General features: G+C 36.0%; 1 protein-coding gene across 1 annotated transcript; it reads left to right on the top strand.

Annotated features, from left to right (window-relative positions):
• The first annotated feature begins 37 nt into the window (after nt 1–37).
• Nucleotides 38–27422, top strand: LOC128674945 (uncharacterized). The gene is made up of 15 exons (XM_053753958.1): nt 38–345; nt 5281–5400; nt 6030–6165; nt 11826–11920; nt 13975–14064; nt 14916–14945; nt 15924–16037; nt 17047–17265; nt 17928–18077; nt 19879–20008; nt 21382–21623; nt 23519–23613; nt 24111–24329; nt 25246–25337; nt 25720–27422. The coding sequence occupies exons 2-15, from the start codon at nt 5282–5284 to the stop codon at nt 25843–25845; spliced, it is 1857 nt and encodes a 618-aa protein (XP_053609933.1). The 5' UTR covers nt 38–345; nt 5281; the 3' UTR covers nt 25846–27422.

The raw sequence follows: 27422 nt of genomic DNA, 5'->3' as shown, positions 1-27422 counted from the left end.
CGCTGTACGTCAGTTTTGCCCGTGGTTTGCTGCCAGGCGCTTGTGTCTAATCCTACATTGTGAAATAATTCTGAAATACGATTACGCGAATGCGAAATTTTGAAATAAAACTGACATTAATATTATTAATGATTTGCATAACATACATTTATGCCATTGAAATGTTAAATAACAACGTATTCAGTTAAAGTCTGTTAAAAATTTAAGACTGCTTAGTGATCTCGGGGAAAACATTCATGTAGCTCAATAAGTTTACGTAGTCGCTTTATATATTTGGTGTTTTTAAAGAGTTAAGAATAAGTGATCTTATGAGAGACTGCCGCTACACCACCAATTGTTTCTAAGGTAAGTTAGGCTAAATAAAATTATAAGTTAATTGTAAGATGTATGTAGTTTTGATGGTATTTAAATAGTGCTTTGAAATATTAATTTTGAGTTTATTTAATAGATTTTGGTTATTTGAATAATAATTCATATAATTCATCCCTAATAAAATGAAGAACTAGTTAGTATTATGGGATCCTAAAAGCAAATTTTCATTTGAAGGCGTTTATTCGTAACCCCTTTTTGAATTCAATGACGTACTTCTAGTTCAACATAGCGTCTAAAATGTATCGAGGTAAACAAAAGCGTAGGTACCAAATAAACAGAATAAGAATGAATGAATAATCACTTAGTCGGATGATAACGTGGACATTGTAAACTTGTTTACATGTAGGGAAACTAAGTGTTTTAGTTCGTTAGTTTGGCGTTTCGAGACTTGAGTTTGAGACAAATGGTGCCGTTTAAATGATGGTCCATAATCTTGTCGCTGACATTCGGGGCAGAAATCAGTGATTAGAGGCAGACTGTATATATTTGGGATACAGTCAATGACAATAAAAAGTAAAAAAAGGAGTAGATACAGTTCTCACTGAGTCTGTTTTTTATATCCAACAAATTTTTAGAAACATGTAATTTTAGATATTTTAGAGGTGAGAATATTAGAATGTAATTATACTGAAACACGCGAATTTAAATGATTTTTTACACGTATAGAACGCCTAAATAGCACATACCTGTATAGATTTTTTTATTCTGCAATTCCTACGGGTGTCAAGCCGAGGCCTACAATCCTAATAATCTAAAAAAGGTAGGTACCTAAAGGTAAGATCTACCAATCGATTTCGTCAAAATAACTTTTTGAATACGAGACTATATAACTTGGATATCAAAATATGTTTTACAAAATTATTCAAATAAAATATTTTTTATTTGAATAATTTTGTTTATCGGATTACGTTCAAAACGTCGTGTTTTTTTGAAATGGGTAAAATTAATAGAATTTTCGCTAGCGTTGGGAAATTCAATCAATTTTGACGTTGGCGGAATCAAGAAAAATCTGGTCAATTGCCTTTGTCGACTTAATAAATTGTATCTCAATGCCTAAGGAGACAAAACCAATTAGCCTCGAGTCTAAAAATCTTTAATGCGAACTACGAAAGCAACAGGTGAGTTGACGTAAGAACATTCTAAAGATACCCGGTGTCCTACGTGAGCGACAAACGCAGTAGGGCAGTGCGACGCAGGCAACGAGATGCGTTTAAATCAAATGTGACGTAGGTGTACACCAGCCCTATTCATAAAGAAATTAAAACATACTTTAAGCTAAAATACGTTTTGCTCTTTCTGTTAATTTCAAATTTATGAAGTGCCATTATGACAAAACATATGTTTTATCTTTTTTATGAATAACGAGGTAATATGTCAATTCAGACGAATGCGGACGATATCGACGATAGTTATTGCATAGTATTATGTGGGATTTATATCAAGATAAGGATAAATAATGTATCAGTGAACTTGCCTTTATTTCAAACTAGCGACCTGCCTCGGCTTCCCGCCTGTAAAATCACTGTATCGATTAAAAAAGCCGCAATAATGTTGACGTTGCGTAGTTTTAAAGATCTAAGCATACATAGGGACAGTCATCGGGAAGCGATTTCATTTTATATCCTGTAAAATGTATTATAGTTAAAAGTTACATGTCTGCTAGACCAATTCTATGAGTGTTATACATGGTAACATGGTAGGCGCAGTACCTACTTGAACCGTATCGCGTCGAGCAGCGTTCAGTCGCTCACCTATGACCCCAGAGGAGGGACTTGTTACAAACACATATTTCGTTATTCCTCGCTTTCTTCTCAGAATCTTGGCGGAGTAAGTATTTCTCAAATCGAATTGAATTAAAAACGGTCCGTAAAGAATCAACTTGGGGTTCAACAAATATCCAGACAAAGTGATTGAATTTTGAGATGAGATGGGATAATTTTACTTTTACCACAGATTTTGCTGTTTTGTTTTTCAGAAACCAATACCTTGTCTCAGTTAAACAATACTACGAACTATCGGGTCGACTATGACCGTAGATAAAAGAGATATATACGACCCTCAGCCATGAGGAAATACGACTTTAAAGAGAGATTGGGCATTTTTGGGAGTGTTCAATTAATGTTCCTGGTCCATAACATGGTCAACAATCCGGTTGAAACTGGAATCCAAAGTCGAGATCACCATTTATGGGTAGGATTTCTTTGAAGAGGAATAGATATTTATACATATTATAACAAAGTCCCCTGTCGCGTCTGTCTGTCTGTTCGCGATAAACTCAAAAACTACTGCACGGATTTTCATGTGGTTTTCACCAGTAGATAGTGTGATTTATGAGGAAGGTTCAAATGGATAAATTATTATATTTTTACCCGAGCGAAGTCGGGACGGGGCGCTAGTTACACATAAATACATAAAAATAAAAATAGTGTTATAACATAATGGTGTGAATTGTCTTACAAGAAATATGGATTATAGCGCAATATTATCTGTACAAGTCGGGAAAATTAATGGATGACCAGACCCAAGATCCCTCTCTCGCAGGGCCGGGATTAGTTGATTAAACATATTTGTTTTCTCAAGATATCCAATCAATACTATTATTATAAAGAGCTAAACATTTGTGAGTTTGTATGTTTGAGGCGGGTAATTTTCAGAGACAGAGACTGAACAGATTTCAAAAATTCTTTCACCATTAGAAAGATACATTATCCAAGATTGCTATAGGTCATATTTTATCTCAAAATTCCCCCGGGAGCGAAGCCCTATTTAATGATATTTTCAGTTTCTTTTTATATTGATAAGGCGTTAGGACAGTTATTATTTTTGATATATATTACTATTGTATGTCGGTTGGAAGTCTTGTTAGTCCTAGTAAGCCGCATGGCGCCGAAAAGATAGACAAAAATTTGACTACTCAGGTCTCAACAGATGGCAAAAGATCGCATGGCAAGCCGATGCGATGGTCCGACGTGCTGTCGGTCTTAGAAGAGGGATGGCAAACAACTGACGAGTGATAGAACTGGTAGGAAACAGAAAGGAGAGGCTTTTGGGTGAGACGTTATAGCTACGTCAAAAAAACTGGTTAAGAGTAATTCGGACTTGCTCACGAAGGGTTCTGTAGGATACCTATATTTAATTAACAAATAGCTATATGGGCACGAATATGATGCATGCAAAACAAGTTTTTTGTTGTTACGGAACGTTTTTGCCATTTGATTAAACTTATTTGTTTGTTGTGTTGATTAGACGACCTCGGTTGTGCAGTGGTAAAGTTCTTGCCACTGAACCGAGAAGTCATGATGGAAAATGATCTTTTTCTGATTGGCCCGGGTCTTGGATGTTTATCTATATATGTATTTGTTATAAAATATAGTATCGTTGAGTTAGTATCCCATAACACAAGTCTCGAACTTACTATGGGGCTAGCTCAATCTGTGTGATTTGTCCTAATATATTTGTTTATTTATTTGGGTACGGAACCCTAAAAATAATATTTTATTATTGCTAAGGAGTTTGTTGTTTTTATTAATCTGTGGTTTAATAGGTGGTATTGGTACCACCTCTGTTTGTTTCCGGTGAAGGAAAACATATTGAGGACTAATGCAGATTACTTTAGGTGACTTTATTAATCATTCTAGGTCCAATAGAAGATAAATACGGTATGCATATATTGGAAGCCTATTTTTTATATAGTAAAGTAATGTAAATGACGTAAAACAAATAACATACATTTACCACATTCACGCTGGATTCCGTTTACGATAATGTCCAATTCGAATGTCCAATGTCAACGATTCCGGACATTTATCGTAAACGGAAACTTGTAATTTTACAAAATATGCCGCAATAAGCTTTAGTCTCATTTGCGGATATTTTTTTTACAAAACGGAACTTTTATACCGATTATATGCCAATTACTGTTGTAAAAATCATGACTTTAGACACACTTTAGGCGACTTGATTAAAATTTTGTGGCACCAATTTTAGCAACATGCCGATACGAATGAGATAAACCCGCCACACAATGTGGTCTTCGAGTTAAGTAAACAAAAATACGTCATACTGAAAGGACGTCATGGATTTGTCATCTGTCTCTTGCCTGGTCCTGGCAGAAGGAGCTAACCCATGCAAGTGCTGGCTTGATGACGTCAAGGATGATATGCGTGAAAACTATGGACGACCGTGCGAAGTGGACGAGATGGATCAACACTGTTCTTCTCAGCAGTGGTCGTTCCGAAATTAGTTTGTAGCTTGTGAGAAATTATTATTTAATATGGAAATTAACATGAAAAAGTGCCTGTAAAGGTCTAATTTCTGAATAAATGATTTGAATTTGAATTATAATAATAAATGCTCAGGCGAAAGAGAGAGAAATCTAGGTTTAGTACAGGAATATAAGTCTATGGTACGATTTGGTTCATGGAGGACCGAGAAACCGCAGCAACAACTATACCAAGAACATAAAACACGTAGCACGTGTTTTATTTCGTAGCGTCCAAACATATTCTTTCTTTTTTTTTTACACGATTCGTTCACAATATGGAAAATAGAGACAACATGTACGTGTTACGTGATTTGTTCTCTTCAATGCACTTTCAGTGCAATCTCTAGTGCGAATGAAACCCGTACAACAACTTCTCCCTGGCATTATTAATGGAGTGGTTTGCCTTCTCCATTTCACACACAAGTTAATAAATCAACCAGTTTGCAGGCTTCCTCCGGATGTTTTATTTCTCCAGAAGCAGGCGGTGGTCTATGAAAACTACTAGTTACATAGGAATACAAACTCATGTGGCACGAGTAGGGTTCGAACCTCTGACCTTTAGATCCCCAGGAGGGCGTCATAATCATTACACCACCACCGCTTCGTTTGTACCAACGAATATAGTTACCATATTTTGTTACCAGGATGCCCTCAAATAACCTGAAGGTAGAACAGAGTACATCGCACTGCACGACGCCTTCAGAGCGGGTCGAGAGGCCGGTCACTGTCAAAGTCGGGTGCCTACACATCAACCCAGCGTCCAAGTAAGTTTGTATCAAATTTTCATCATAAAATATTCAGGTTATTCTACATCTAAAAATCTGGCTAAATATGAAAGCTGATTAAATTATACCTCAAACATTTTATAGGCATTTACTTACAGCTGTAAAACTCTTTCATAGAAATCATTTCCGCACCTCAGCTAAAGAAAAATTATCTTTAAAAGCTATTTAAAAGCTTGTAACTTTTATATTGACCTGGGTCTTGGATGTTTATCACTTAGGAAATATGGTAGGTACTTTCTTCATTGCGTGGTTGCCTGGATGTAATTGCTGAGATTATAATAAGTCTTTGATGTTATTTATTGTATGAGTGTTAGTAAAATCCTTCCTTGGACAAACAACTAACTACAATTTGTGAGTGACGTCGCTTGAGGGACAGGGGTTATGACTACCGCTCTGGGCAGTACCTGGTTCAAAGGTTGTCCATAGCTATTTAGCATAATGGGTTTAGCACTTTTGAGCTGGGTACTATTCGGAACGGCATATTTGATTAAATTTTAGTTTTTATTTCATTTTTTATGATTTGTTGTAAAATATTATTGGTTTTTAATAAATGACTGCTTTTACTTTAAAAAATAATAAATAATACGTATTGCATTTATGATTGTCAGACGAGGTAGAAGAACATTCTTCGTCCAAATGCTGGTCCTGTGTTTCGTGCCTCACGCTGCCCTCATTGTGCAGAACTGCGCCATAATCTCTCAACTGTCAAGCACTTTGGACTCCTCACTGTTTTTAAACTCAGAGGTAAGATTTAGCAACACTTATAGGACCTCGTGAAACACTAATCGGACGTGATTGTGACGGATGTATTATGCAATATTATAGTCAATTTAGCGTAATCACGTTCATGTTGCTCTAAAGCTACCTTACATTAGTGTTGCTGAACTATTGATGGTTTTACAATCGATAGTTTCAATCGAAATAGGCCTATCGATGGTATTGATAGTATTGATATTGGCATATAACTTTGTATATCAATGTGTGTGTGTGTGATAAATAATAGTTGATCGACCTTCACTTGCTTCCGGTGAAGGAAAACATGATGAGGAAACCTGCATACTGGTGGGCAGTTTAGTTCACTAGTGTGTATGCGACTACCTGCCACTAGATGGCGGTAAGTAGTTGTAAAAGCCATGTCAGATGCCTTTACGCGACTTGAATAAAATCTGACACCAGTGTTAGCAATAACATACTCGATATGATGATGAATAAGCTACGTACTATACCAATTAATACCAATACCATCGTATTGGTATTAATGTAGTACATACATTTTATTTGAAAAATTAATTCTCATTGAGTCCCATGAAGACCTTCCATAATTATTGTTCTTGAATATATCTAATGCACAGACCCACTTACAGTTTTATTATATGTACATATAGAAGATGAAGGTTATTATGGTATTACACGTTATATGGTATTAATTTAAATCTACTTAAAAAGCACCTCAAGTTTTTATTAACTGATAAATGTTATTATACTTTAAATGATTTCTTTAATGATAGACTCGGATAGAATTTAGGGCTAGTATAAGTACATTATAATTCTTTTTTTGTTTTGGATTTGTAGTGGATAGCATGCTCCTCTTTATTTATTTATATTTGCATACCTATATTCGGTAAAACGTGTAGGTCTAATTCATTTTGACTATTTGTACTCATGTTTTTGGCAAATAAATGTTTTCTTTCTTTCTTTCTTACACGAGCGAAGACGGGACGGGCCGCAGGTATATGAATAAAATGGTGGCGTCACGTTGCATCCATCCCTCCAAATCCTCCAAGAAAGGGAGAACTATAGCTTGGACTAATAAAGATTGATCGACTAAATGTAATTATAGAATGCAGCGAATACATAGTAACTTGGTATTGAAATTCGACTGCCTTGCCTTTATTAGTTTGAAGTTGGATTAGCACTGTAACGTTAATTAATTGTTGTTTATCTATACATATAATAGAACTGTAAATGGGCTATATCTGTAAGTATATAGGAAATATTATGGGAAAAGGAATATGGGTGGTCTTTATGGAAGTAATAGAAACCAAAACATTAAAAAAAATTAATGTTTGTCTGTTTCTCTCTGTATGTTTGTTCGCGCATTACGCAATAACTACTGGATCTAATTTCATGCAGTTTTCACAGTGGTATATTAGATGGTATAACTTAAAATCTAATATAGGATTCATCGCGATACGTTGTTTAGAAACCGAGATATTGACAAGAATAAGTTATGAGCGGAGAGCGGACGCACGTAATAAACGCGGACGAAGCCACGAGCAAGAGCTAGTTTAGAATAAAATACTCTTTACGACGAGCGTGTTCGTCGCATTACGCAATAACTACTGGATCTAATTTCATGCAGTTTTCACAGTGGTATATTAGATGGTATAACTTAAAATCTAATATAGGATTCATCGCGATACGTTGTTTAGAAACCGAGATATTGACAAGAATAAGTTATGAGCGGAGAGCGGACGCACGTAATAAACGCGGACGAAGCCACGAGCAAGAGCTAGTTTAGAATAAAATACTCTTTACGACGAGCGTGTTCGTCGTAAAGAGTATTTTATTCTGCACACACGGTTAGGTAACTTTAAGAAGAAATTGTGTTTTAAAAAACGAGTACCTAGTATTCTAAATTCTGTGTTAGGTAAGTATTTCTCACCATGTCGAGTTTTCATTAGAAGTTGAACTATTACCTAGTTGCTGCATAATGGAATTCTTGGTTTACTTCTATTTGTAGGTTGTTTTTTAGAGTTGAATAAAAATGAAAAATAAAACTACAGCGGATTTAGGCTGGTAAAAATAAAAATCCAGGAGCTACGGAGAAACGTGACCGTTTATTAGAGGGAAAACGAACAAGAGAAGAAAATATCGACACAGACAATGTTGCCGTAACCAAAAAAAGAAAATATATATAAAAAAACAAATACTTTTTAATGTTGGTGTTCCAACAAGAGTTCCGTACCAACAAAAAGGAAAAAACACTTCGTTGTCCGTCTATCAACATACTTTATATATAACACGCTTAGAGGTATTTAAAACACATGAGCATAGATAAGAGAAATATAAAAAAAATGAGTATATCAAATACAAAATTTACTCTTAAGTTTATCGTCTCTTTCAGCTGTGAAATACGATCAAACGATGTGATCATTTATCCTATTAACAAATGCGAAATTAAATGTTTATGTGTGTGTGTGTTTGAAACTCTTTCACGCGAAATCTATTACTGGACGGATCGTTATGAAATTTGATTTAGGGTATAATATAACCTGGAATAACGTATAGGATACTTTTTAATCCGGAATTTCCACTGAGGCAAAGCCCCGGAGCTCACTTAATATTTTGCTATTTTACACGGGAATCCTGTAGGATACTTCCTAGTTCGTTGACCTAGAATCAATGTAATAAGGGAAAGAATCCGTTAACGGTGAATGTGAACAGTCGGCCGCACGTCAAGATATGCCTTCCTCTATGCGGTGGTAATGGCGACGTATTAACAACAAATTTGGGTGGCTTAACTTGCTGTGGACTGTACACAATTTAAAACTAACTTTACGGAACATTCGATCCGAGTCTCACTTTAATAGTTCTATAGTTACACTTGATATAGTTAAATTGGAGGGCTCTTTTTTCATAAATCGATCTCTGAACTACTAAAACGGGCGGTGAAAATTTGTGTGAAAATCATTGAAGGTCTGTATTAATTTCGCAGAAAAAATCACGCGGGAAAAGCCGCGGCCAAAGGATAGTATGTAATCATCACTACTTATAAAACTAAAATAAACAATCTTAACGTCAATAAATAAGCACATAATATAATAAAAAATAAGCACGGTTCATCAATAAATTTTGATTGTTCTCCCTAGTTGTTACATACAAAAACAAAACTTGTTAGAATTCCCTCCAGCCGAACAGACGTTTGAGGTTAGGATATAAATATTTGACCCAGATTTACATAATCTCAGCCTGTGCGAGGACTATGATGAAGGAAAACAACAGCGGGAAGCCACAAAATATATCAAAACAATATATACTTGCTTTAAGTGAAGGATAATTATATAACATGTTGTGTAAAGTCGACAGCACATCAAGTTACCCTTCACGTGCTGTTGACAGTACAAAGGAAACTGTAAATATAAATCCGTATCCATATTAATATAATATAATATTATGACGGGAAGATTTATATTTTTTCTTTGGAATGAATAAACTCAAAAACTACTAGGCCGATTTTGATGAAATTTGGCACAGAGATAGACGAAACCATAATGAGTAACATATACTTTTTATTATGGTTTTTCCCGAGCGAAGCCTGGTCGGGCCGCTAGTTACATTACGAGAATGATTACATGGGTTCTACTTATCCTTACATATTATAAAACAAAGTCTTCTACCGTGTCTGTCTGTTCTCGAAAAATTCAAAAACGACTCAACACATATTTTCGTACAGTTTTCACCAATAGATAGTATTATTCCTTAGGAAGGTTTAGGTGTATGATTTATTACGTTTTTACCCGAGCGAAGCCGGAACGGGCCGCTAGTGTCAAATGAAATATTATTTTGTAGATATCCCAAAGATCGCGTTTAAATCACGTAATGTTTTTATATCCGTGGTTTAAATACACACCTATACTTAGACGTCACGCAATGTACACAACACACAATGGCACACATCGTCTACCCCTATTTAAGCGCGGTGAAACAATATTTATTTCTGGATAACACCTAAGGGTCTTTCAGCAAACTTGAAATACGATAGTATTTATAATTAGCTTTTGCTTGCGATCTCGCCCGCGTTTTTTCCGCTCGTAACTTTTGTCAATATTTCGGATTCTAAGCAACGTATCGTGATGATGAAACCTATACTAGATTTTAAGTTAGACCAACCGCTATATAACTGTGCAAACCGCATCTAATTCCATCCAGTAGTTTTTGCGTGATACGCGACTATATACACAGACAAAAAAATTTAAAAAAAAATTGTTCTGGCTTCTAATTACCCACAATCTATACATATAATAAAACTTTAATTTTATTATATGTATAGATAAGTAGATATATTGAAATAAGTAAAAGTGTGGCAAAGATTTGTGGATTATTTGATACATATAAGATGTACAATTGAAAAGAAAATTCTCAGTGTGCAAGTTTTAAGTGGACTGATTTAATGCTGGCTCTACACTATTGCGGACCAGTTCGCCGAACTTGTACGGACTCTGCATAAATTTCTGGTTTCTCATTACGGTAAATGAAAGCACTCATATGAATTACGCAATGTTCAAGCATTCACGTCGGCATCTGTTCTAGTTTAGCGACAGTGTGTAGCCGGGTTAAGAGTATTTTCGCAAACATAAATTTTTTTTTGATACTTCGATAAGTACCTATTGAACATCTTACGCGATTCGAAACAAAATTCTCTGTGTCCAAGTTTTAAGAGCCCCGACTTAAGACATACGGTATGGTGTTCGGAACAACACTAAAGTTTGTACTTGCTCTGATTGTTATAGCTGAAGTTTATACGTCTGGATGGAAGTTTGATTAAAAGAAAAAGTATGTATTAAAATAGCATGACGGCTTTTTAATATCCAGCCAAAGTTTTTACAATATGCTCTCTGTACAATCAACGGTATAGGAAGTTAACTCTGCAAGGAACTTTATAGAACGGTAATTGGGGATAATTTACAATTATTTTCAATTTATTAGATAGATGTGTTGTATAAATAACTAGCTGCGCCCCGGGGCTTCGCACCCGTGGGAATTTCGTATACCTACATAGGTAGAATATGTACCAAATTTCATAACAATCGGTCCAGTAGATTTTGCGTGAAAGTGTAACATGCATACACACATGCTCACAATCTTTCACATTTATAATATTAGTAGGAAATAACAGAAATGGAGAAGATATAAAGAGGACTCTCGACTCCGATGCTTTGAAGCTTAGAAGTTATTTCTAAGTCAAATCATTTATTCAGAAATTGGACCTTCACGGGCACGTCACTTTTCACGTCAAATTTTAAATTATAATATAGTATTTTTCTCATGTAAGCCGCATGGTGCCGGAAAGATGTGCCAAAAGAGTGACTACTTGGGTTTGTCTGATAGGAAAAGATACCAAGGCAAGCCGAAGGTGTGATGGTCCGACGAACTATCGGCCTTCGATGAGAGATTGCACTAACTGTGGAGGGATAGAAGTGGCTGGAAACAGAAAGAGGAGGCTTTTGTCCAGCCGTGCAGCATAACATTTCGCTAAAATGTAGATTTTAGAGAAATACTATTCCTTTTTATCTTAAAACTGTATTACTGCCATTTAGGAACGACCACTTGAAGTATCTGGGAAAAGATAAGTATATTTTAATCTTTAACATATTTATAAATAAGTGTCATATCATCATCAGGTATTCACCAGTCTGATAGCGGAGGGCACAGTCGTCTCCCTCCTGGAAGAGAGATTCCAAATCGTGAACTATACTCTCGCGCAGGATTTTAACAGGTGAGTCACCGATTTCATTGCCATCATCAGCCATTTTGATGTCCTCATTGCTGAGGCATTGGTGGGTTTATACTTATTGTGGGTCCAATGCGGATTGGGGTTAAAGACTGCAAATATAGTCAACGTGTAACAGCGGTGGTTTCATTGTACCGTTGCATCGACGTAGTGCTCCGTTGTGCTCCGTTTTCCATTGGTTTTGACATTGATGTGCGTGGACATACATCGAATCTCCATACTGTCTTGACACTCACGTGCAGAACATCATAAATAAAGCGTTTAAAATGTTTGGGTGTGTCTTTAGATCGTCTACTGAATTTGGGAGGCCATCCACTTAGGTTTGGAGTCCCTACTATCAGAAATATATCACAGCTGTTGAGAAGGTTCAGAAAAAAATCCTTCGTACCATGCACTTCATGTGCCATCGATGTTACCTTAGTTGTACCGAATTACTTGCCAGGTTCAATCTGCTGTCTCTTGAATCTAGACGTAAGTATCTAAAAGCTGTTCTGCTTTTCAATATAACCAATAATAAAATTGACATTGTTAATAAATTATCTTATATTGTACCAAGAAAAGCGGTCCGACGTGCTGTACGTCGACAATAACCGCTCTTCGCTTTTCCCATTTGTCGAACGAACTCTGGACGGCGATCACCTATGCGTCGTATGGTTGAGTCATACAATGAACTCTTTGATACTAAAATAGATATACTCGCGTGCAAATTGAAGATCTATAAAGATATGCTCAACTCAATTTTGCGCAAATACGATCTGGACACTTTGTGAATTAGCACATAATAACCTTAATTTTATTTATTTTTTGTGTTCCTAACTTTTTACCCAATTTTCACTGTATCAACTACCTACATATTTCTCACTTACCTTCAATCATGTAAAAAAAAATTGGATAAGTACCCACATAATCATAAATATATTTTAATTACTTTACCTCTAGTGGCAACATCACTGCTAAATGGAACTTGTTAAGCTGAGAAAAGCGCTGTGGGTAGCATAATAATTATTATTATTACAACTATGTATATTATACTTAAGCTCGATTATGTAACTGTTTGTTTTTCCGAAATAAAATAAAAATAAAAATACTTTCGTTGTTCGTCGACGTACGTTAAAATAACGGACGATGTCGCAGCAATGGGGCCACGGCCTTACATGCCTCTCAGAGTACGGAGAACCTCAATATAATAATACAAAAGCAGCCCGTCCACGCTTCGTTCGGCAAAACTATAATAAAAAAAAGCTTATATTAATCCTGAAGGTTTCGTCTGTCTTTGTGTCAAATTTCATCAAAATCGGTCCAGTAGATTTTTTATTACATACATAAATAAAAATATTTTCTCTTTATAATATTCTATACATTATTAGTATATATTAGTATAGCATGGATACGGATAGTATGGATTGATCACCCGTAATGACCGCCCGTATATCAAGCTGTATCTATAAATACTAGGAAAAATACCCAAAGACGGGACTATAGACTTTGTGCACCTATTTGTAGAACAGCAATGAAAAGAAATAGTTTTATCTGTATGGCGCCAAAGATATATATAACAAATTGCCGCGGGATTTAAAAAATGAAAATTTGAAAACCTTCAGGAAACGCTTGACTTCTCTCCTAGTACAAAAATGTTATTACACCATTGATGAATTTATAAATGACAAATGTTTAAAATAAATTTGACTGATGCACGTTAAATGATGATTAACAATATTTGTAAGTCTTTAAAGACAGAGCATAGTGATACTACCTACAGATTTATTTCAACTATATTTTTAATGTACCTACCTATGTTTCACAAATAATTATTCTTATTCTTGCTTTATTCACAAGGAGGCTATGCCTATTCCTAGACGACAGGACTGACTAGGAATATATTAGAATCTATTATTGTTAAATGACAGTTCGTTCATAAAAAAATCTAGATCGTACACGATTTATTTGTATAATATTTTAATATTTAGTAGGTTGAATTGCTTTCTATTAAAGGCAAACGAAAAGTTTTTAAATTTTATTACATATTTTCTCCTGTTCAGAATGTATCTTGGACACGTATTTTCCAAGTCCGATGCAAATCTGGACGCCATCGGCGGTCTAGTGGACAACGGCCTCAAAATCAACTTGTAGTAAGTACATGCAAAATTTAATTATAAATACCTTTTTATTTCTTCTCACTCTCTCATCAGAGAGTGGTTTATTCTTGGCTGTGACTTGCTACGAAGACCAAGAACCGTTTGAGAAATTAATATGATTTTACTACGGCGTCGTGTCGGTCCTCTTGGCAACGTTAATCTTGCATAACTAAATATAAATAAATAAATAATAAATATATTAGGACAAATCACACAGATTGAGCTAGCCCCAAAGTAAGTTCGAGACTTGTGTTATGGGTTACTAACTCAACGATACTATATTTTATAAATAGATACATATATAAATAAACATCCAAGACCCGGGCCAATCAGAAAAAGATCATTTTCCATCATGACCCGACCGGGGATCGAACCCGGGACCCCTCGGTTCAGTGGCAAGAACTTTACCACTGCGCCACCGAGGTCGTCAAACTGTTTGTTTGAAAGAACTTTATCTATAATAAAACACAAAGACACAAGAAACAGAAAAAGCACCTAGCTACAATGGAATTATCCCATCTCTTCCAGTTAACCCGCGGGTAGACACTATGTCTTGACACAAAACACAAAGGGCAAAACTGTGGTACGTACCACATTCACGGGAAGATATGGAGTTATTCTGATCTTCTCAGTATTCCAGGATTGCCACCACCGTCTTAACTTCACTCGGAAGAAAGTACGATTCTCAACTCGGGTGATTAACCAACCCTTACGTATCGGGTTTAATTTGTCATCCTCGTTGTTGATCCATTACTTTCTTGCCTCGGTGAACAATTTTATTATTTTAAATAAATATATCCTAATAATTTCAAACACACATTTATGATATTTTTATTATAATGCAGCCAATTAAGAGAGGATATTTTAAGCAGTAGGTGAGTGAAAAACTTGGAATTTAATAAATATTTTATTTAATCTAGATAAGTGCGTAGTCACAGTTTGGACCATACTCATACACGACAGACAAACGGGTGTCATACTATGATATAGTAATTTATTTGAAAGGTATTCGTTCATAGCTTCTTAGGAAGATGTGTGTGCAGCCGTCTGGAAAATGTCAGCCCTTTACTAGCAGATGAAATGACGTCAGCAACATCGAAGGAGGGTTTTTTAAAAAAAATGGTGTATTGTCTTACAATATAATGTGTTTATTAGGCAAAATATTATTATTGATTTCGCAATACCCTACCAACGTATTCATATATATTTCTGATGAATTATTATATTATGTGTCATATTTAAGCGAAATAAATATCAAATAATAAACGTAAAGGAGGCAGGTCTGTGCGGAACTACACGTGGAGCCATCCTTGTCTTCCTCAAGGGAAATAAACATAAGCATGGTTTAAATATACTCCCGTCTTTATTTCTTACAACATAGAGTCGAGAATCCCGAAACTTGGAGGAGGTGTGACTTCAAGTGCTTTAATTTTCAAATACCATCGATTGGAATCTCATCTAACGGTTAAATATTACATTATAAGTTTGCTTATCGTTTTTCTTCAAAAAATAGGTAAAACAGTGCTTGTATTGTGTTCCGGTTTGAAGGGTGAGAGAGGGAGAGCGTGATTACAGGGTACTGTCGCAAAAGATTCTTGGTAGGTAGGCAACGCGCGAGTGACACCCCTGGAGTTGCAGGCGTTGGGTGTGGTGACCACTTACCAGGTGTGCCTGGTGTAAACTAGTAACTGTTGTAACTGTTTAGCTCGGCGCTTGTAGAAAGAATAGATATCCACTTAAAAAAATGTTGGTGCTCTAAATAGATCCGTTCGGTGCTATTTCAATAAGTACGCTGAACGGTATACCTTATTCGAAAGCCTCGTTATATAAACTAATATATTACCTGTTTTCAGGGACTTAAAGAAACTAGATATCTTTAAGAGATTGGCAGTATACGAGGAAATAAATTCAGTATTACTTCTGTACTTAATGAAGAATTTAAAATATGCTACGACGTCTTTGTGGAGGTAAGATTTTCGCCTTTTTCCAGATTCGCGTCTTCGTCTGTATGAAAAGTACAGTAAAACGCAGATAAACCTGACGCACCTGGGGGGCTACCATGAAACGTAGCACGTCGTTTCCAAGCGTTCTCTAATTTTTACACGATGGGAAAAGAAACAGTATGTGGACGTTATAAGAACGTGCTACGTGTTTATATGTTTCGTGGTAGGGCTTCTTTTAGTATGTGTTGTTGGTGTTGGTTTTATCTGCGATCGGATAGTCCGATACAATTTCGATTAAAATTTAATGAGGTTGTTATTACTTATTAAATTGGAATCCAATATCAGAAGAACTATCTTACCTTACAAGTTTAATTATGAACTACCATTGCCATTGGAAGTTAACTCGATTCTAACTTAGATTACAAAAGTCGATAACTTTGATCATTTTATGCAAACTTGGTTTGTGGTTCAAAATTTCTAACTATGCAGAAGTTTCTGCAGTTATCTCTTGAAGTCTGTGAAGGTTTTTCTGCAAGGACTGTTTTTAAATCAAATTTATTGTTATTTTTTCATTAGATTATGAAAAAGGGTGTAAATTTTTTAATTTATTAAGATTTTGATCGTAGAGTGTAGTATAGATTACAAATAATACTTAAATGTAATGAGTGTATCACATTTAGGGTTTGTTTTATTGCTTGCTAAAGTTTCTGATAGCCCATATTGTAAGATAGCTTTAATAATTATGTTCCACAAATGTTGGACTAACTGAGAAATAACTTCAATTGGTTTTGTCTAGCAGTAAGTTAATCCATCCGATAAAAATATGATATTTTATCAGAAAATGTTGAAATTGAAGGCTTCGACGAAACAAACACGTACCACGTTACTAACGTTCACATACTCTATCTTTAGCCAATATCGTGTACGCATCGTGTAAAAAAAGAGAACGTGTGAACGCAATCACGTGCTAAGTATTTTATGTTCAATGGTAGCCCCCAGGCCCTACGAATAATAATAATAATTTTATTCTCAGACAATTGTCGGCATGTTACGAGCTGCTCAAAAGTTTAGAGGAGTTGTCCCTTTCGTACTCGTCCATGGCACATCTGACTGAGTCAACAGACCTGGAGATCATTGCCTTCTTCAGGAACCGCCAGCTGTCCTTCCTGGAACACCTTGAGATGACACTGCAGTATATGGCGATGGAGAAACTGCTCGGAGAAGGGAGGGTAGTGGCGGAGATTGTTGATTAGTAAGTTTTAAATCTTTCACTCAAGTGTGATTCTTCCTAGTTGCATTATCAACGGTAAAATCAAAATCGTAAGCAACTATTGTACTAACTATAGTATAATATATACTCTTAGGTTGTGTCTTCCATGCAATAATATGTTGATATATCCGTTCATGAAGCTCGACGGAGCAATGACGCCTCGCCCTAACTAGTGTCTCTTGCTCTAAGCTCCTTCAATTATTAGTTCATATATTTTTTTGGAACTCAACCTAGCTTAGAAATATATGTTTTATATGTGTTCTTTAACCTGTTGTGTATGATAGTAAAATCTATACAAATAATAAAATTGGACTAATGTATATATGAGATAATAAAGAAAAATGTTTATCGGGGCTCTTTATGGGACTAATAGGAGCCAAAATTACTTTTTTTAGAAACCTACCTAAGTACATAAACATTTGTTCGCGCATCACCCAAATACTACTGGACGGAATTTGATGCGTTTTAAACAGTTTTATAGCGGATGGTCTAACTTAAAATCAGTAATAGGCTCCACCGCGATGCGTTGCTTAGAATCCGAGATATTGAAGATAAGGACGCATGAAAAAAACGCGGACGAAAGCTAGTAAATATATAAAAGTGTGAATCTTTTAATTTTTTTTTATGTCAACGCCTGCTTTCAGCTATCGACAGATAAAAGTGGTGACTCACTTTGATAACATTAACGGCATTCAACTATACTCACTCGATGAGGTGGAGACGTACGCAGATCATACCAGGTTCTGTGTAGTCCAGCTGAAGAACGTCCAGGAAGGCTTATGGGATGTTCTCAGGTAAATATATACCTATCATCAATACTAATACTAGTTGTTCGCCGCGAACGTACACCTCGCGAACACAATATTTTGTTACAAAATTGTGAATATTTCAAAAACGGCTTACCTAAACGATTTTGTTGCCCCACTCGAAAATTCCATTGGCAGATCCTATACATACCTTTTAAATTTCATCAAAATCAGACCAACGATTCGAAAGTTATTGCGTTACAAACATACATACATACATACTTACATACATACATATACAAAAAAAATATTTTTGTCCCAAGTAGAATGTTACACCTCGCTCGCTTCGCTTACTCGGTCAATTACAAAGAGGTAAGCGTTTGTGAGTTTGTATGTGGATAATTTCCGAAACTACTGAACTGATTTCAAAAATTCTTTCACCATTAGATGGGTACATTATTCAAAATCTCAAATCATCAAAATTTATCTCAAAATTCCCAAAGGAGCGAAGCCCCGGGCAACATCTTGTAAGTATATATGGACGAAAAATCAATACATGTAAAAACTGAAGGCGGAAAAAAGTTGTAGGTACATTGTGTATTTTTAGAAATTCTTGTTGGAATGGATTTATCTATCGATATAGATTTGTCTGTCACTGACCGCACATCATACGAAATCTATTGGACCAATTTTCTTTAAATTTTGTATAAAGATACTTCATCCCATATATTGTTTTGTTATATTCGTGCGAGCGAAGCCGCGGGCACCAGCTAGTCCCGGATAAGCTCGCGTCGGGTCTATGACAGAAGCTTACAAAGTACTTCTTTATTACCATAAAACACATTTAAAAGTGTTTCCATAATCAAAACAGGCTCCAAAAATTTAATAAACGTTGGTAGATATTATTATAATAAATCTCTCAAATTGCCCAACAACCACATGACAATATTCACAATGTCGCGGCAATAATATGTCGTCAACTTGTAATAATTGATTTTGTCTGAAATAGCTTGTCCATTCAAAGTACGCGGGCATAAATATTAATGTTATAAATGGTTATAATACAATACCTATAACATTGTAAAGTTCGTTTCACCAGCTGATTTAATAATCCATCAGTATTAAAGTCACGTCAGATGCCTTTAGGCGACTTTAATAGAATCTGACACCAGTGTCAGCAATAAGTACCTAACACTCGATATGGATGAATAGTATTAAGATACTTAAATCTGCTGCTAGCTTATCAGCCTATGTATCATATTGAATACTAGATATGTTCGTCCAAATCAAAAGGGACCTTATGGCGCCCGGCACTTACGCCATTATTGCCGTTGTTTTGTATTCGAACAACGGCAATAAAGACCTAAGTACCAGTCGCCATAAGGTCCCTTTTGATTTGGGCGGCCAGATATAGTATACCGCTGGTATGGCCACGTCTTGAGTAGATGAACGAATCACGTAGGAAACAAATGTCTGGCTGTGCCGCTCCCGCTTGGCCTGGCATGAAATGCTGGCTCGATGTCGTCAGGGATTATTATGCGTGCCAATCATAGATAAAAGAAATGCCAATAGGGATGCTGACGACCGTGCGCTGTTGAAACGTGAGCGTGGAGACCTTGAGCTCCGACGCTCAAATGTTGAGGAATTAACCGGGATAACGCTAAGATGTGTGAGAGAGAGAGTATTAAAAGTGTGTTTCAAAAGTGTTGGATAGAGCTAACTGGCAAACTGCTTCGGGCAGATTTATCTAGCAGTTCATCTTGAGTTTATCTGTTAGATTACAATATCACATTTTATCAGATGGTGATGAAACAGCCGCTTAGTATCGTAATGAGAATTAATTGTCCAGGGAAACAGTACGACGTGAGATCTGGTCAGCGAGGAGGACCCTTGGCATAGGGATCATAATACTGACCATTGTGCTGTTGGTGTCGCCTGTACTCGTGTTGTTGTTGCGGCACACTGTACAGACTATACAGGTAATGTAATACTAGCTTTTTGCAGCGGCTTCGGCCGCTTTTTAACGTGCGCTCCGGTTCTAAGCAACGTATCGCGATGAAACCTATACCTGATTTTACGATAAACAGTTCCAGTGCTAATCCAATGAGTCATCAACCTCAATACTATCAAATTTCACAAAAAAATGAACGCGAAGAAATGACTGCCTTTATATTATTAGTGGAATTTCCGTTCGATTTCAAGTATTTACTTATATTTATAGTTGTAGTTATAAAAGCGTCAAAACCATGCCGGCTATTGTACACTGTCGGTGAACAGTTTGCTCGCTTGATGTCGTCAAGAATGATATCCGTGACAACGGTCTGACAACTAGCGACGCCGTGTGGGGTGTGGGGATAAAAAAATAAGGAAAGCGGTCCCTGGGAACTGTTGAATGGCTGCGAAAACAGCCGCTAAACGTTCGAATGACAGATAGTTCGCCGTATTATAATTAACGTCAAAGTAACTAATGCAACGCACCCTTCGTCTGAAATTCATACATGAGCACAGATGTAGCTAGTCATATAATCACTACATATTATAAAACGTCGTCGTCTGTGTCTGTCTGTTTCTTAGCCTTCTTCTTTTAAATCATCTAAATTTGTTGATGTAATTTTCACTCTAATTATCCCGAAAGTTCATATGTACATAAATGTCCAACTTGTTATGAAAACCAACTAGAGTCGTTTAATTATTTACTAGCTGCTGCCCGCGTCTCCGTCCCATGGCAAAAATATAGCTTATATTTAACTTCGACTGTCGTCACGATGTTTATTGATTATTGTTAACCAACAGCTGTTTTAGACACGCTTGTCTATAGAACGCTTCGAAACCAAACAGAACGTAATTTTAACCCCTGACGAGAGAAGCGTTATTAGTGTCAAAATGTAAGAAAGAAGTAACCGGATGAGAGTTAGAGGAGTGTTATATATAATAATTGATTTATATCCCGGATATATAATTATAAACAATATCATCAATATATTGTATTAAATTAACGCTAACTTAAAATTAAACACTAGTAAACAGATTAATTTCAATATTGCCGTCCTTGTTATTTCACTGGTGAATGTTAAAATTTGATGCCAGCTCCACACTGCAGCCGAAATGAGATACATGCCGACGCGAATGCGTGAACATTTATTTACTGCGATGAAAAACCAGCAATGTATACCGAATACGCCAAAGTTTGGCAAACTGTTCAAAGACAGTGAAGAGCCGGCATGACGTGTCTGCGTATATCTATATAGCTATTTGTTTTTACGTAACTCTTAAATATTTTTTATTAGATCATCAGCGGCGAGTTTGTTAAGTTTTTAATATATTATGCAATTAACAGATTATTCATTTACAGACTTTCACACAATCGATCCACCTGAGTACGCAAAAGCTTATGGCAGAGAAGCAGAAAAGTGACTTGCTTCTATCAAGGATGCTTCCTGCGCCCGTTTTGCGGAGGCTACGAGCTCAAAGGACAGTCCCGGCGGAATCATTCGATGCTGTGACAATATTCTTCAGTGATATTGTCGGTTTCACCAATATATCGGCCACTAGTACGCCGATGGAAGTTATTAATATGCTCAATATGTTATATAGGTATGTTTTCCTCTGCCTATGAAGCCAGCTCCACAATGTCGCCGAACTCACACATGTCGACGCGAATGATCATCAGGAGGTTAGCAAGTGCTCAAAAAATCAGCATTGTAAACCAAACCCGCCAGAGGTTGGCCATACTATTCGACGACAGTGTGGAGCCGGCATAAGATCATTCACACCTCTACCGCACCGCTCCCCCCCGGCAATATGACGTTCATTGAAAAGTGAGCTTAATAACGTCGTCTGTAGATACTTTTCATTGATATCAAATTGGCGGTCTGCCAGCTGTCAGCTTTCGTGTTGTAAAGTATAAAATTCAATTTTTTTATTGTTACAGAAAATAAGAGAAATCCTTTCATCTACTTTTTGGACTTCATGTTTTGTTAAGTTTTGTTATCTTTTTTATATTTATGTCATTTCTGTAATGTAAATGAAGTATGTAATTTATATATTATAATAATAATGTTTTTATTGTATTATTTATTATTCATTTCAATATCACTATACAGTTTAAAACAAAGTCGCTTTCCGCTATCTTTCTGTTCCTATGTATGTTTAGGTCCCTTTAAAAATACACAACGGATTTAAAAAACGGTTTTGTCCAATGTGATCCCTGGGGAAGGTTTAGATTTATAATTTTATTATAGTTTAAGCCGAACAAAACCGGGACGGGTTGCCAGTGTAAGTAGTAGTGTGTCCTCTGTAGCATGCAATAAAGCTCAATTTCCAATGAACGTCATCTTGCCTTAGAAGTGAGCTATGACCTTAACTGTGTTATATTGAAGCTATTTAATATTGAAGGCGTATCGTTTTAGAACGCGAAGTTAGGAGATTGGTTAAACTTGTTGGAATTTCAGTTGAAATTTCTCGGTCAATCACTAACAAGCGCTTTTTCTTTTTCGGTGTACTAGCCACTGACAAAAGAAGTCACGATGATTTTAAATAATAAAAAAGACTTGGCTGTATGGGCTAGTACCCTTTGCCTCCTCAATAAAACGAGGGAATAAACAAAAAAAAAATGATTTTAAATATTTTTCACACATTGACAGAAGAGATTCCCGCCAATTGTCTTGACATTGACATGTAAACGATTTGTTGACGATTTTATTTTAAAATTTGAAAACTTATCAATTAATTTATCACTACACAATAGTTTATATATTGTTGACAAAATAAATTTGTCAGTTGTTTTCAAACTAGCTAAAGTACATCGGAGGTGAGATATAAGAGGCATTTTATTTTAAGAACTAATTGTTCCAAAAATAACTAATTAAAATGTCAGTGCTCTAATAACTAAGAACAATGTTTGCCACTGAGATAAACTTCATTATTTGGGTCCTACAAAAAAAATATAAAATTATCCTCGATCGCTGAAACATAATGACTCCACAGGTTCTTGGAAAATTACCCGAATTTCCCTTTCCCTTAATATTTTGGGAAAATTCACGCAAGAAGCGATTGTATATTTAACTAAATATTTTTTAAATTTAATACAGAGTAGTTCCTTATGGAAAGGTAGCATGTATTTTAAAAGTCTTAATTTTTAGGGTTCCGTAATCCTTTAGACAAGGAACCCTTATAGTTTCGCCATGTCCGTTTGATCGTCCTTCCGTCTGTACGTCCGTCCGCGACCTAGCTCAAAATTATTAGTACAAGAATAGTGTAATTTGGTATGGGTATCACATTAATCACGCCAACAAAGTGGTTAAATAAAATATTGAAAAAAAAAACGATTTTCGTTGGAGTCAAGTGTTTATGAGCTAGTCTACCAACTGTATTCTACTATAGAACTTCTATCAACTCTATCGAAAATACGGAACCTTACACTATGCGTGGTCCGACACGCACTTGGCTATTTATGTACTAAGTATGACAATTTTTTTAAAAAATTACAGGTTGTTTGATGAGAAAATAATGCAATACAATGTATACAAAGTGGAGACGATCGGAGACGCTTACATGGTTGTGTCCGGATTACCGCAGAGAAATGGTGAGGAACATACTTTTAGTCATAGACAAATAGAAGCTTGTCAATGGTTTGACTACCTTTCAGAACCATTTCTCGGAATATTTTTTTTGTTAAATGATGTCAAACGAATACATTTTAATTGAATTGCGACTTCATCTTTTGGCGGTCCCCAATTAAACAACTAAAGGTCATTTTGTAAGTATGAATCCTGAATTTATTTAACCTTTGATCTTTAAACTTATTCAATATAAGGAAAATATGAAAATAATATTTCCACACGCTCTCTTTCTCACCTGAGCGTTATCACGGTTGTTACCTTAGCCGCAGAGCGTCGGAGCTCATAGTCCGCGAGACCGCTTTCTTACTTCTTTATACCTATATTAATATTAATAATATTTTCATACACTCAGAATGCGATTATTTTGAAGCAGACATCTTGAACATATTCATCAACGAAATAAAAGTTTTACTTGCATTGCACAAATAAACTTGAAAAACTTGTATCATGCAACTTTCAGGTAATAGGCACGCAGCAGAAATAGCGGACATGTCGTTGTCTCTGATGAGGAGTCTCGAAGGCGCAAGAGTTCCGCACAGGCCTGAGGAACTGCTGCGGATACGAGCTGGCGTGAACACTGGACCATGCGTGGCCGGGGTCGTGGGGACCACAATGCCGAGATACTGCCTCTTTGGTGACACCATCAACACGGCTAGTCGGATGGAGAGTACGGGAGAAGGTATGTGATGAATCATCAATCATCAACAGGCAGCTGGGGCACTGGATTTTATATGGATGGATAAGGAGTGTGGGCCGTGACCACGAGAGCCCATTGCGGATTGACAGGTATTAACCACTGCAAATACAACCGGGACGAACGGCTTTACGTGCCTTCCGAAGCATGGAAGAGTTCAAGATAATTTTGATCACCCATCCAATGTCCGAATTTTTTGACTATGTACATTATGTACTTTAATATATTATTAGAAAAAAACATTGTAAGAAACAATAATGGTAAGCCCTTCTGGCATGATAGGGACCAACACTGTTCAAATTAGTTTCTTTCGGCATTTCTTCTCAGCAGTGGTCGTTCTGAAATGCCAGTAGTTTGTAGCTTGTGACAAATAACTATTTAATATAAAAATTGACACGAAAAAGTGCCTGAGAAGGTCTAATTTCTGAATAAATGATTTGATTTAATTCGACCATTGTGAGAGTGACCACAGGCCGAGCACGCTAACCACTGCGTCAATGAGTTCCCCTTCCTCATGTGATACAGATAAATTACCTATTCAACGCGGAAACGCAAGCTCTATGACCATCACATTTCTTTTGTCTATGACCACCACCTAGCCGGGTACGATTCGGCGTGGTGTTTTTGACAGATTTTTGTTATTTTCTATTAATTAATTATTATTGTGTGTGTTGCTTTTCTGCCATATGGTAGAAAAGAAGTAGGGGCAGTCCGAAGAAGAGGTGGATTGAGTGCAGGATATGGCTAAAAAGGAATTAACAGATCGGTTAACATAAGACAGGGAGAAGTGGAGGAGACTGACGTGCTGTACCGATCCCACATAAAGTGGGATAAGGGTAGGCTGATGATGATATTGTGTGTGTTGCTGCATCGAGTAATACAGTGTAATTTTCTTTTTCAGCGATGAAAATTCACATATCATATACAACGAAGAAAGCCCTGGACGAGATAGGGAACTACGAGATCCAATCTAGAGGAATAATGGACGTAGCTGTGAGTATGGTAGATTGTTAGCGAAGGTTCGAAACAAATCAATTCCCATACGAGTTTTTTTACACTAATCAGAGGTTGATTTGTTGGCTTTCAATCATTGCAAACATTTTACATTAACTCAGTTTAGAGAAGGAATGTAAATAATAGCTTTTTTAAATAAAAAAAAATATTAACCATTGCAATGAAAATTTTAAACCAACATTTTTGATTTTGGTGCAGTCAAGTTTCGTCTGTTTTTAAATTTAAAATATGGAACACACGAGTCAACGACCGTTTTGCTATTTTTTTTAAATCAACATTGGCTGTTGACAGTCTGACTATGATAATAACGCAGATTTTTAAAAATCGAATTGTCTGACGACCAACTAACTAATGATTCCAGGGCAAAGGAAGTATGGAGACGTATTGGCTTCTGGGGAAGATCGGCAACATTGAACACGAGAGTCCGCGCTGTCTCCGCTTGCACGACTACGATCACAACCTTCTTGAACTTATAATAAGGTCGTAATTTGCTTAGCTAGTATCAAATTTCAGAGTTCCAAAGCTCAGTTGTGCTCCGTTGCGGCGACGCAGTACTCGTAGCTCCGTTGTTCTCTATAGGGTTGACATGCGTTGACGTACGTCGAAACTTCATAGAATTTTTACGTCGTTCTGCGTTGATCCCTCGACGGATGTCAAATACTTTGCAGCGCAACTGAGCTCTTATGCCGGCTCCACATAGTAGTCGAACTTTAGCGGTTTCAGTATACATTGCTGGTTTCTCATTGCGGTAAATAAAAGCGCTCATACTAACTACGCAATATTCACAGAGTTCGGTGACAGTGTGGAGCTGGCATTTGAAGAGATCTTTTATTATAGTTAATCGAATTTAGAATTGGAACAATAAATTTCTAGATAATAAAGTCAATCTTGGTCTGTAAATTGTAACTAAGTACTATTTTTTGAAATATTGTATGAACGTATCAATCAACACTACAAGCGCTATCGTACATCACTCAAGATTCGTCTCTGTTCCCGTAGCATAGAGTTCAAAGTAAGTTAGGTGTGGTTGATTGTGTGTGTATTTTGAACGTTGACTGTTTGACTGACAGAAATATATAGTAAATAAACTGATTATAATACTTAATGATAATCAGATTGCTTTTCTCTCAACCTTAACATTGTCAAATAATCGATTGGCTAAACGATGGAGCAATAAAACTAAGAAGTGAACATGATAAAGAATCAAATTTGTGTCTTGCATGTCCTGGTCTTTTATGTATTTCGCAGCAAAATAGCAATTTTCAATTGCTCACGTAAAAGGTTATAATTATAAAAAAGTTCGTAAGTAGTAAGTAAGTATATTTTCTTTAAATGGATCTATTTCATGAAAAATTGTTTCGAAAATACAACAATTCTACAGATGGCTCTTGACATTTTCTAAAAAAAAAAAAAACCCCTGGATTCTGTAAAACTTTATTACTAAAAATATATTCGATTTCTTGTGTCAATTAAATATTTTTATTGTATTTACCATTCGACTTTCATTCTTTCAGAGTAAAACTTTAAAATGTCAGACAGACGCTTAGTCCAACCAGTAGGACGACGAGCCTATAGAACTTTGAATCGACATTAATTTTATATGTCTGTTAAAGTTAGTTCGGTAATCCATTTTAAAGCGGATATTTTTGCCGATTTAGTTAAAATTCTATATCGTAGATGTATTAAAATTATATAGGACATTTGGATTAGTTGACAACGCACGAGGACAATAAAATAGGAGAAAAAAAAAACTTATGTCGCAAAATGAATTTTTTTAGAAATTGTATCCGCTATATAACTGTGAAAACCGCATCATCCAATTCCATCCAGTAGTTTTTGCATAATGCGCGAACAAACAGACAGACAGACAATAATTTAAAAAATTTGTTTGGCTTCTATTAGTCCCATAAAAACGCCCATCATATTTTTTTTTCTTCAATATCTCCTATGTACGTACAGACATAGCTCATTTACAGTTTTATTATATGTATAGATTTCAATTTAGTCAGTTTTAATTATAATCTATAGGTAGCGAAGTAAAAGATTTATAACAACGACCATCAT

This window comes from Plodia interpunctella, chromosome 13 (genome assembly GCF_027563975.2).
Source record: "Plodia interpunctella isolate USDA-ARS_2022_Savannah chromosome 13, ilPloInte3.2, whole genome shotgun sequence".
Taxonomy (NCBI): Eukaryota; Metazoa; Arthropoda; class Insecta; order Lepidoptera; family Pyralidae; genus Plodia; species Plodia interpunctella.
This window is presented reverse-complemented; position numbering and strand designations above follow the sequence as displayed.